General features: G+C 38.2%; 1 protein-coding gene across 1 annotated transcript in view; it reads left to right on the top strand.

Annotated features, from left to right (window-relative positions):
* The first annotated feature begins 50 nt into the window (after window positions 1-50).
* The window catches only part of RSBN1L (round spermatid basic protein 1 like), a 68071-nt gene continuing 55397 nt past the window's right edge, over window positions 51-12724 (top strand). The window contains exon 1 of the mRNA XM_025929749.2: window positions 51-656. Within this exon, the coding sequence (XP_025785534.1) occupies window positions 92-656 (565 nt within the window). The 5' untranslated portion in view covers window positions 51-91. The remainder of the gene's footprint in view (window positions 657-12724) is intronic.

Genomic DNA, 12724 nt, shown 5'->3' with positions numbered 1-12724 from the left:
CCCTCCCCCGCCCCTCGCCCGCCCCTCGCTGAGGGCCCGCCCCTGCCCCGCGCCCGGGAGCCGAGGAGAGTAAATACAACAGGAGCGCAAAATGGCGGAACCGCCGAGCCCCGTGCACGGCGCTACCGCTGCCGTCTCGGAGAAAGAACCGTTTGGCAAATTGCAGCCCCCGTTCCGGGACCCACCAGGTCCTCTGTCGGCCAAGAAGGTCCGGACTGAGGAGAAGAAGGCGCCGAGGAGACTGAACGGAGAAGGGAGCAGCGGCGGGAACAGCAGGCAGCTGCAGCCGCTGGCGGCACCTTCGCCTCAGAGCTATGGCAGCCCTGCGTCTTGGAGCTTTCCCGGTCTGTCTGCTGCCTCCTCCCCGTCCTCTGCTCGGAGCAGTTTCTCTTTTTCCGCTGGCACCGCGGTCCCTTCGTCAGCCTCTGCTTCCTCATCTCAGCCGGTGCCGCGCAAACTGCTGGTCCCTCCTACGCTGCTGCACGCTCAGCCTCACCATCTCTTGCTCCCGGCCGCCACCTCCTCGGCCAACGCCAAGCCGCGCCGACCCAAGGAGAAGCGAGAGAAGGAAAGGAGGAGGCACGGCCTCGGCGGGGCAGGCGAGGCCAGCGGGGCCGCCCGGGAGGAGAACGGGGAGGTGAAGCCGCTGCCGCGAGGTGGGTGCTGGCGCTGGGAGGGGGAGGGGAGGGCGCCCCGGGTCCCCGCGTCCCCGCCACCTCCTCGCGCCCGCGGGGCCCGGGCAGGGGGAGTGTGGCGGTCGCGGGCGCCAGCCTGGAGGGGGCGGGAGGCGTCCCGTTCTCAGCGGACGATTTTGCAGTCCCTTTGGGGACAGGAAATGGAGCCTGTAATTTCAGTTGCAGCGAGGGGAATGCCCGAAACTCTCATTTTTAAATATTGTTTCTATCTCCCAGTTAATGCGCTGAAAGATTTGTAGAATTCGGTCTACAGTACCCGCTTAGGTGTGCTGGACTACGGAGGGAGATGGGAGGTGATGGGATCGCGAAGGGTTTGGTCTTGTAAAAGATTCTTGATTATTTAGACCGTTTAGACGTGATCGCGGAATTCGTATTTGTGACCACAGGCTCCAGCGCCAGAAAATCCTGTCAAAAAAGGGGTGTGGAGAGCATTGGCGTCAGCTGGAAGCTACCAGAGGCCCGAGCTTTTCATCCCTATTAGGGAAATGAGGTAGTGTGCAGGGCCCGAAGTGTGCTGTTTCATAAGGTACCTTCCGCACCGCTCCGTATTCTCAAGTGTTTTCTGGGGTCCTCTTTGGAATACCACCACCCTTCGGAGAGAATTTTCAGCCATATTCTTTTTTCCTGCAGCAAATGATAAAATCAGGAGCGTTGACGTTTTTTGGTCAGATCAAGTGACTGCAAAATGTTTTAACATCAGAAAATGGCAAATTCACGAGCGTCCGTTTCAGACAGGGCTAGGCAGTTTTCTTTTAAAATGTAGGTTAGCCATATAATTTTCCGAAAGTGTTTATTTTAAAATAGATGGTCCTACTTATTTCGTTATTGATATATAGTGATCTGACGGTGGCACAACATGGAGACTGGTTGAAAAGTAGATTTTTATGTGATCAAAAGACTAAAGCATATAATGATGTTTATTATAAATATACATTGAAAATGTACTGTGAAAGTATCATTGTTTCTTAGGAAAAACGACATGTCAAGCAGTGTTAGCATTGCTGATCGAATTGTAGCTTAAATCATGAATAATGCTGTTTGAGTGGCAGTTTTCACAGTTTTTAAAAATGCTGCACAGGAGTATGTAGTAACGGTTACTTCTTCCCTGCTGTTTTGCTTATAGCAAAGCTTTGACATCTAAGCATAGCCATCAGGAACTCTGGCACTGAGTAAAGTTCTCTCAGTTTTGGACTGTGTTGCTTCTAGGAAAGTGGTTTTGAGGATGGAATTTATACTATTAGCTCTGGAATTTTAATATGATTAGTATTTTAAAGCTATTTTGTTTTAGTGGTTACCTTGAAAAGTTATAAGTGCCTGAAAGTCTGTGCATTTGCAGTTTGGTATTAGTTTTATTTGTGGTGTGTAAACAGTGTATTTGTTCTTCTGAATTCTTTGAATGAGGAAGTGAATGTGGGGTATAACATTTGTCAGTGTATTGGCATGGCTGAAAATAAAGAAGTAAACATTCTTTCACAAGTCTAACTTAAAATAATGGAGCATAAAAATGGCCCTTAAAATGAAATGGCTGTTAAAGAGAAATTTCTGTAGTCTTTTACGTTTAGGCTCCTCCTTTTGAAGGTCACAGCTTATATTATGCTTTAATATGAGGAATGATAGCTGCTACATTAAAATGTGGGGAACATGTTTTTCCATGATTTATGTAGGGTTTTTACGTATGACTAGATGTAAACACTATTGTACGATTTTCATTTTTTTTTTGAGAGAGAAATGCTGCCATTTTACTGAGAAAAAACTAAAAATCAAAGAGAAGAATTTTTTTCAGTGTCTTGATAAATTTAATGGTGGAAATCTTTCCCTTTTAATTTAAGAAGTACTCTTATCCTTCTAAAGTTCAGATTTAACTAAATCAAATTTATTTTAATTAAGAAAACTCTTAAGCAATTGTTATTAAAATAGCAAGGTTACATACATCAATTCAATATAAATATAATTGCAAATATGAAAATCCTAATTTGTAATCCAATTCTCATTTCTGTGGGCTTTATATAAGAATCTTAGTGAGTGGATGGTGTGGGGGGGGGGGGGTGGGGGGGGACGCCTGGTTGCCTCAGTCGGTGGAGCATGTGATGCATGATCTCAGGACCTTGAGTTCAAGCCCCAGGTTGGGCTTAGAGTTTACTTTAGAAAAATCTTAGTGAGTGGTTAGGTCTGTTGTGTTGTGTGTGTGTGTGTGTGTGTGTGTGTGTGTGTGTGTGTGTGTGTGTGTGTGTGTGTATATCTCTTTCTAGTGTTGCTCTAAGTTGGATAGTTCATGGATAGCACATAGGATAGTTCAGTGACCCCAATTATCCCATAGCTTCATGATTGAACAATCTGAATCAGAACAGGAAGTGAGCTATAAAGACATCTAAGCAAAGAAAATAGAATGAATCTTCCCTGCAAAAGCAAACAACAACAAAAATCCAAAAAATCTAGCCCACTACCCCATTTACCAGTTAAGTTCTTGTACTGTATGTAGTAGGTTTGGTTTTTGGGTGTTTTTTTTTTTTTAAGTCTTTAGTGAGAACTAATTTTTTTTATTGGCTACCATTCTAACAGGAATTACATGGATTAAATGAAACTGTGTATGAAAAGCCTTGGCAGGCCATTTAGTCAATGTTATTTGAGTCAGAAACATGATTTTTTAACCCCATAGCAAATTAAAAAGTGGATTAGTCCAGATACAGTAAGGATCATTGACAGTGGATTTGAAAGTTAAGAGTGATAAACAACAGAATAACAAAAATGTGGCAGTTCAAGCCCATTTAGCATAAAGGTTGATGCCTTATGCACCTAAAACCTGTGAGGCCATCTGGTCGTAGTGCGGTAGCTGATTTCCATGATAGCCTGAGTCATCATGTGAAAGTTAAATTTATTTCTTACAAAAAGGAGATGTGCAAAACATTTTAAATTTTTAAAACTAGAAAATAACCAGATTCGGTTATAGAGGTAATCTGCTGAAGAATTCACATTCCATCTTCCTGTAGGAGTGAATAAATTTTTGAAATGGTAAAATTTTTGAATTGGTAAATGTGGAAGGTAAAAAATGGACATGTGCTGGAAGTATCTGACATTTAGAATTATATTCTAGCAAAGAGCAAAACAAACATATTATTAGATAACAAAGTGCTTTAATGATTCAAGTAAGCAGTAAAACTTGTATAGATCTTCTAATTTTTGTTAGTGTTTTTGCTTTGCATTTATTAACTTTTTTTTTCTTAGAATGATTCTGTGAAGTATCTAAAGATAAAACCAGAGCATTTCACAGAATGTTTGCCTTGAAAGTATAGTTACAGAATTTAACTCTGATGAAAATAGAGATTCTTAAAGAATTGAATAATAGTTATTTTTGTTTTTATCTTAATTCCAGTTAACATACAGTGTTCTATTCATTTAAGGTACACGATGTAGTGATTCAACAATTTCATACATCACTCAGTGTTCATCACAAGTGCCCTCCTTAAGCTTTTAACCCCTCTCCCCTCCCTTTGATAACCGTCAGTTTGTTCTTTATAGTCAAGAGTCTGTTAGAAATGAATAATTTAAGGTATGTAAATGTCAGTGATAGATGTTGGAAGACTTTTCAAACTATACTTTCCCCTATCTTTCTAATATTGTTAATTCCACGATTTTACTTTAAATTCAGTTTTAGAGTTTTCATCATTATGGCCAAATATTTGTCACTGATGGCATAGTTTACTGTAATTTCATTTTCTTGTATAACCTTTTCTCATGCCTTGTTTTTTCATTTGTTTAGTTTTGTCTAGCAAAATCTTTCTATACCCTCCAGCAGCTCCATAAAATGCTTCTCAGTACAATTTTCCACATGGTCAGATCTGTCAGATAAACTTACCAGTTCTATTTGTTCTTGTAGTCATCTCTTCTGTAGCTGTCTTTCTTCCTGCTTTAGTCTGGATTGTTTTCTCTTTAGGCCTGCTGCAAAGCTGTCATCTTGGGACTTCCCTTAGCTGACATTCTGAGAATTTCTTTCACTTTTGTTGAGTCCCTTTTTTCTGGATCCTATGTGTTCCTTTTGGTTTATTCCTTCATTTTGGTTTCCTCTACTATTACTGTGGAAGTGTATGTTGGAAATAATTTTTTCGGGGGGGGGGGATTTTATTTTTACCCTCACAGTTGACTGGCTGTTGAGAGGTTTGTATATTGGAAATCATTTTCCCTCAAAAGTTTGGAGGTGTTCCCATATTGTCTAGCTTCCAGTGTTGATGTTGAGAAATTTGATCTCAAAAAGTTGCTGTGATCTGGGAGATTTCAACCTTTTCATTGAATTTTTAAATTTTAGCTCTCTTTTAAAACAATGTTTTATGAACTCTTGTTCTTTGATCCTGTATTGTAGCATCTTGTTCTTTTTTCATGGGTGTAGCACTTCTGTTACCTCTTCAAGAATATTAATTATAATTTCTTTGTTTCTTGTATTATTTTTGGTTCCTCTAAAACTTTTTTTTTTGTTGGTTTTGGACTTTTTCTTTTTGTTGGAGGCTTTCTGCAGCTCTCCGTGATCCTTAGCCGTTCCTTCATACTCAAGAAACATTCAAAGCTGATTTGAAAGCTCACTGGGCATGCATGAGCATGGCTTAGTGACTAATGAACTCCCATGTTTTATCTTGTTTTTCAAGATTTTATTTTTAAGTAATCTCTACACCCAAAGTGGCGCTCAAACTTAACCTTGTTGAGATCAAGAGTCACATGCTCTACTGACTGAGCCAGCTGGACACCCCTCCCATATTTTATCTTCTTTTCCCTGGGTAGTAGGTGACAAGGTTTTCAATTTCTTCAGATAAAGGTCCTTCATTTTTCTGTCCATCTGTATAACTGGAATAATGGAGATGAGGGGATTGGCAGAGGTAATAAGTTTAGATGGTAAGACTCTAATGCTGGATCAAGGAAGAAAACTGTAAGTTTCACCATTCAGTTTCTGGATTTTCATTTAGTCTCCCTGTTTTCATATGAATATGTCACTTCTTCCTTTTTCTGTGTGGGATGCACCTGAACCTGGAGCCATTCTGATTCAGTTTTGCTGGAGATCATACCTCTCATTCCCTTAGGAGAGACAGAGAGGGAGGGAGGGAGGGTGAGAGTGTGTGTATGGGAGGGGTGGGGGTTGAGTCTGCTCTCCTGCTTCTAGCAACTCCAGTTTTTCTTTCTTTCTTTCTTTCTTTCTTTCTTTCTTTCTTTCTTTCTTTCTTTCTTTCTTTCTTCCTTCCTTCCTTCCTTCCTTCCTTCCTTCCTTCCTTCCTTCCTATCTTTCTTTCTTTCTTTTCTTTCTTCCTTCCTTTCCCTTTCTTTCTCTTTCTTTTCTTTCTTTCTTTCTTTCTTTCTTTCTTTCTTTCTTTCTTTCTTTCTTATTTTCTTTCTTTCTTTCTTTTCTTATTATTTTAGAGAGACAGAGTGCAAGTGGGGGAGAGGGGCAGAGGGAGAAAGAATCCCAGGCAGGCTTCAGGGGAGAATCCTGACTCAGGGCTCAATCCCATGACCCTGGGATCATGATCTGAGCTGGATGCTCAACTGACTGAAACCACCCAGGCACCCCTAGCAACTCCAATTTTTAAGCCTTTCTAAGGGTACTGCATAGTAAATAGGATTGTTTGGTATTCTCTCTGTAGGACTTAACATTAACCTTCCATTATGCTAAATTGTTTACCATTCTACCATCAGCCGGTTTTCTGCCTTTATACATTATATTTCAGGTTACAGTTACGGTATCTCCTGGTTACATGAAAGATGGAATTTCTGTTTCTCTCTATTGTTTGGGTATGTTTTTTAAAACTAGATCTTAAATTTTAGCCTTATTTTGATGTGTTCCTATTTTTGTGACATTGATGAAATCACTTAATCTCTTTGAGCCCAACTTATCTGTTTTCTAGCGATACCTTTTTCACGGTGTGGTTGTTAGAGTTACATGAATCTAGCCATAGCACCCATTTATAACAGATCTTAGTTCCTAACTCTTCTTTCCTATCTAACACAACAGAGACATTTCATGTCACTGAACTTACAGATAGGTATAACCTGTATAGTTTTTCCACTGGTATCCTGGTTTCTGGGAATTTCTGGTATTTAGTATGGCCTATACTAACTTTTTGAAAGAAATTTTTATTTTCGAGGTGTAGTTATTTTGGTAAATGGTATTTTTCACCATCCTTAAATGAATTAAACTTCCAAGTTACACATAAACTACTTAAAATAGAGTATTGAAAAAATAAGGATGCTTATTTTGTGCTAGAGTAAAAAGAATTCTGAAATATTGTGGCTTACATAAAATCTTTGTGTATGAGATTAGGAGAATCAGTGGTAAAAGTGCATTCTTAACTAAACTAATATTTTTATAACTTCAGACATTTTTATTTTTCAAGGTACATTAATATGTTGTACATATTATTTACTCTTGAACTGTAGATTCAAAAAATTTAGTTTTTTCCTCATGAAAAATTTTTAATTAATACAAAAGAAACCATAACAATATAATGAATTCTGAGTCTACCTTTCACACTGCTTTAACAGTTAACATTTAACACTTCAAGTTTCGTTTCCTTTCCTCCACTTATTTTTATTTTTTGAACTGGTATTTTATTTTTTTTTTTTTTAATTTTTTTTTTCAACGTTTTTTATTTATTTTTGGGACAGAGAGAGACAGAGCATGAACGGGGGAGGGGCAGAGAGAGAGGGAGACACAGAATCGGAAACAGGCTCCAGGCTCGGAGCCATCAGCCCAGAGCCTGATGCGGGGCTCGAACTCACGGACCTCACGGACCGCGAGATCGTGACCTGGCTGAAGTCGGACGCTTAACCGACTGCGCCACCCAGGCGCCCCTTGAACTGGTATTTTAAAGCATATTCCCAGCATCTGTCATTTCACCCCAAAATAAGTAGGATAGAAACTTTTTTGCATTATGGAACTAATAATGCCTGTAAAGTTTCAACAATGCTTATATGTCTGCTTTTGAAGAGTGAAAATCTGCTGTAGTCCCAAACTCATTAATGATTTGGCATATCTCCTTTTGGAGTAGATGTGCGCATATAAATATATACATATATATACATATTGCTTAACTCCTTTTAAAAAATACTTCTTAAAAAGTTATGGTAAAATATACCTAAAACGTACCATGTTAGTCATTTTTAAGTGTACAACTCAGTGGTATTAAGTACATTCACATTGTTGTGCAACCATCACCACCATTCATCTTCAGAACTTTTTTTATCTTCCCAAAATGAAACTACATACCCATTAAAGAATAACTACCCTTTTTCTCCTCCCCACTAGCCACAACAGCCCCTGGCAACCACCATTCTACTTTCTGCCTCTGAATTTGACTAAGCATTTCCTCGTATGAGTGGAATCGTAAAGTATTTGTCCATTTGTGGCAGGTTTATTTCACTTAACATAGTGTCTTCAAGATTCATTCATGGTGTCAGAATTTCCTTTTTAAGGCCGAATATTCCATTATAGGTATATACCACATTTTGTTTAAACATTCATCCCTTGATGGACACCTGGTTTCTTCTACCTTTTGGCTTTTGTGAATAATGCTGTGATGAACATGGGTACAAATATCTGTTTGAGTCCCTACTTTCAGTTCTTTTGGGTATGTGCACTGAAGTAAAACTGCTGGATCATATGGTAATCTTCCAGTTTTTTAAAGGAACTGCCATACTGTTTTCCATAGCAGTTGTACCATTTTATATTCCCACCAGCTGTGCCCCAGGGTTGAGTTAACTATTTAGTATCATCAAAGTAAACCTAAGCAGACAAGGGGCACCTGGGTGGCTCAGTCAGTTGAGTGTCTCTTAATTTCAGCCCAGGTGGTGAGATTGAGCCCCTCCTCAGGCTCTCTGCTGAGTGTGGAATCTGCTTAATAGTCTCTCTCCCTCTGCCACTCTCCCTTGCTTGTGTGTGCTCTCTTCTTCCCCCAAATAAATAAATAAATAAATAAATAAATAAATAGATAAATAGATAAATAGATAAATAAATAAATAAGCAAGCAAGCAGACAAAAACCTCCCAATAACATTTATATTGGAGCAGATACTTGTGAAGTCAGTGTGCAGGCAGCCACAACAGCTTAGGAAATAAAATTTGAGGGTTTTGTGGGAGAAAGGAAAGGCATTTGTTGAGTGCTTGTCATGTGCCATGGTATTATCTCAATATTTTTAGATTAAAACTCTGAGTTTTTCTTAGCTTGCTCAGAGTTGCATGGCTAATGTGTAAAGAATTTGGATCAACCCCATCTCTGCAAGAGTCTGAGCCTAACTACACAGTGCTACAGTTAACTTAATTTTTTTTTCCCTTTAGACTGTGATAAACAGGAAGAAGAAAGTGAAGATGAACTTTAAAACTTTTTCCAACTTTTTCTTTTTTCCTGTATTTTTATTATAAAAAAATTTAAGCATACAGAAAAGCTGAGAGAATAACAATGATCTTATGTTGATTTTCCTCCTAGATTCGACAGTTGTTAATATTTTATCATATGTAAGAACGGAATTATTTAAAAGACATGATAGTTCATTTTTTTAAAATTTTTTTAATGTTTGTTTATTTTTGAGACAGAGAGAGACAGAGCATGAGTGGAGGAGGGTAGAGAGAGAGAGGGAGACACAGAATCCGAAACAGGCTCCAGGCTCTGAGCTGTCAGCACAGAGCCTGATGCAGGGCTCAAACTTCCGAGCTGTGAGATCATGACCTGAGCTGAAGTTGGACACCCAACCGACTGAGCCACCCAGGTGCCCCATGATACTTCATTCTTAAATAGTTCAGCCTTCATCTTCTAAAAGTAACCACATAACTAAAATAACATTAAAACATTTAAGAAAATAATCATACAGCCAGTGTGTATTCAAAGTCTTCCAATAACCCCCAATTTCCCCATTGTACCACAAACACATTACATCTGTTTATCTTAATCTAGAACCGTCCCACTCACATTTTTCATGTGACGTTGACGTTTTGTAAAATTTATTTATTTTGAGAGAGAGAGAGAGAAAGTGCACGTGCTCACAGGCCAGCAGGGAAGGACAGAGAGAGAGAGGGAGAGAGAGAGAATCTCAAGCAGGCCCTGTGGTCTCAGCACAGAGTCCTTCTTGGGGATTGATCTCAAGAACCATGAGATCATTACCTGAGTCAAAACCGAGTCAGAGGCTTAACCGATTTAGCCACCCAGGCGCCCAAGATTGACTTTTTGAAGATACTAGTTCAACATACCTGTTCCTTGTAGATTTTTTTTTATATTCGTGATTTTTAAACATTTATTTCATTCTGGTATTTTATTTATTTATTTTTAAAGATTTTATTTTTAATATCTACACCCATGTTGTGGTGGTATTTAACTTGATTCTTTTTATTTATTATAACCTGGAAGTTAGGTATCAAGATCAAGGCTGATTAAATTCAGATTAACTAGTTTTGGTGAGAATATTTCATAGGCATATTTCATATTATATCCCATCAGGATGCATATAATATCTAGGTTGTGCCGTTAGTAAATTGGTTGAGGTGCCCATTGTCCCCATTATTATAGTTCATTTTTTGTTTGCATTTAGTATGTAATCTGTGTGTTGATGCTTTGTGAATATCCAGTTTCTCAGTTATTTTTTACCTCATGGCTTCAGTATCAATGATTTCTGCCTGAGTTACCCATTCCATTGGGACTTAAAGAATGATGCCAAACTATTTCTAACTAAAAAATGAATTAGATTTGGGAATTAAGAATTCATAATAAATTGCTACTCTTATATGTCGATTAACATTTGGCAATCTATTTTGATTTGGAGTACCAAAGTAAATAAGTTCATTGGTCTGACTAGAATTTCATGGTAAACATGTTTCTTGAATTCTTAATTCACCATAGTTTGAATTTTGGAAAACTACTTGCAGAATGCTTATAGTTAAAGATTGAGTGTAGTAGTCTAGTTACAATTGGTGATCTGTTACAATATTGGTAACACGGGCCAAAAATAAGAAATTCCTACCAGTCTTTTTAATATAGTAAATATATAATAGTATAGCATGTTAAAAACTATATATATTTCAAAATTATAATCTCTATTACATAATGTCCTCTGTCGACTATTATAAATTAGCCATATACCTATATAAATTCTTGTTTAACTACATTATATCAATGCCTTCAGAACAGGCATCATTATAGTCATCATTTTATGATCTTTGCCTTGTTCTCAGTGATTGAAGGAAAAAAATACTTTTTTTTTTTTTTTTTTTTAAAGACTGAGAGAGCATGAGAGGTAGAGGGAGAGAGAGAGAATCTTAAGCAGGCTCCATGCGCAGCACAGGTGGGGTTGATCTCATGACCCTGTGAGATCATGACCTGAGCAAAATTCAAGAGTCAGATGCGCAACCAACTGAGCCATGCAGGTGCCCCTGTGCCCCTTAAGAAATTAATTTTATCTGTCCTCTTTGCATTGCAAATTTGAGTAGCTACACTTGTTAGCTTTTTTATAGAAAGGGTATACACTTTCTTTAGATATTACTTAAATCAGAACCACTTCAGTGGTTTGACATGTGGAACAATATTCTGAAAAATGGATGTCTCCAGACATTCATTTTCTGGCTAAATCTGATGAACTTTATACCTTAAGAGGGAGCAAATAGCCACCATTTTTCAATTTACTGCTTTGAGGATGATGAAAATATCAGAATTAGTAAATTCTGTCAGGCTGAGTTGGGCCACAAGCTGATACAATGAGTAATTGGATGCAGCTTGAGCTAGAATTTAAGCTTCTTGAGGACAGAAACAATAACAATAATACCAATAGGTAACATTTACAGAACTGTACTCAGCACTTTTATGTGTTTCTATCTAATTTTAACAACTTCTTTAAAGTTTAGTTAGATATTAGCCTTTTTTAAGTATTGTATGGAAGCTCAGAAAATTTAAGTAACCTGCCAAGGATATTAAATAAACAGGCAATCTAAGTTTTAGATCATTATGTAGTTTGACTTCAGAGCCCCAGCTCTACGCTATTGTGCAAACTGGGTTAATGTTTTTAAATCTCCTTCATCCAGAATTGCACCTTACATTGTGAGCTAGTTTACCAAATAACCAGACTTTGAAAGAAGAATAGGACTTAGGTAAATGGAGATGACGGAGACAGGCTTATTAGGGGGAATGGTGTGAGCAAGATCGTAGAGACAGAAGCAGAAGTGTGGATGGCATGTTCAGTAGTCTGTGAATAGAACCATTCAGCTGGGATTGGTGATTTTGTACAAAGTTGGGAAATAACACTGCATGCCAGTTGAAAGTTTGCCATGATATGCCTTCTATTTGCCAGGATAAGGAGTTCAGACTTCATTCTGTGGGCAACAGCAAGGCACAGTTTTTTGGGTTTTTTTAATAGAGTGATAATTTATTCAGATTCGTATTTTAGGAATATTGATTTGTTAGCACTATGTAGGATGAATTGGCTGAGAGAAAAATTAGAGACAGGGATATTGGAGACTACTTTAGTAGTAAAGTGAAGTGATTTTAGTAGTAAGATGATTGGAACTCCTGGACATGGAAAGGAAAAGGTGTGTGTGTGTTTGTGTGTGTGTTGTAAGTTTATTTATTTATTTTGAGAGAGTGCTAGCAGGGCAGGGACAGAGAGTAGGGAGAGAGAATCCCAAGCAGGCTCCTTGTTGTCAGCGCAGAGCCTGACACAGGGCTCCATCTCACAAATTGTGAGATCATGATCTGAGCTGAAATCAAGAGTCAGACACTTAATTGACTGAGTCAGACACCCCAGAAAAGATTTTGAAAGGGAATGTATGATAGGGCTTCATAAATACAAATATGTAGCAACAAAGGATTTATGTATTTAATTTTATTGTTTCAGATGGAGAAAATAAGCATATCATTGAAAAAATGTGGGTAAGCTTGCAGGAGACCTGGTTGGAAACGATGTATATAAGTTTGAGATACAATCAAGTACCTTATGTTAGAGTTCTTAATCACGTGAAGCTCCAATTAGTGGTGAGTCAATGTGTAAGGTTTAAAAATTAAAAATAATTTTTTTTAA

This window comes from Puma concolor, chromosome A2 (genome assembly GCF_028749965.1).
Source record: "Puma concolor isolate L17-30 chromosome A2, mPumCon1.1.hap2, whole genome shotgun sequence".
In the NCBI taxonomy this organism is placed as follows: Eukaryota; Metazoa; Chordata; class Mammalia; order Carnivora; family Felidae; genus Puma; species Puma concolor.
Note: the sequence above shows the minus strand (reverse complement) of the source record. Positions and strands in the feature narration are given on the sequence as shown.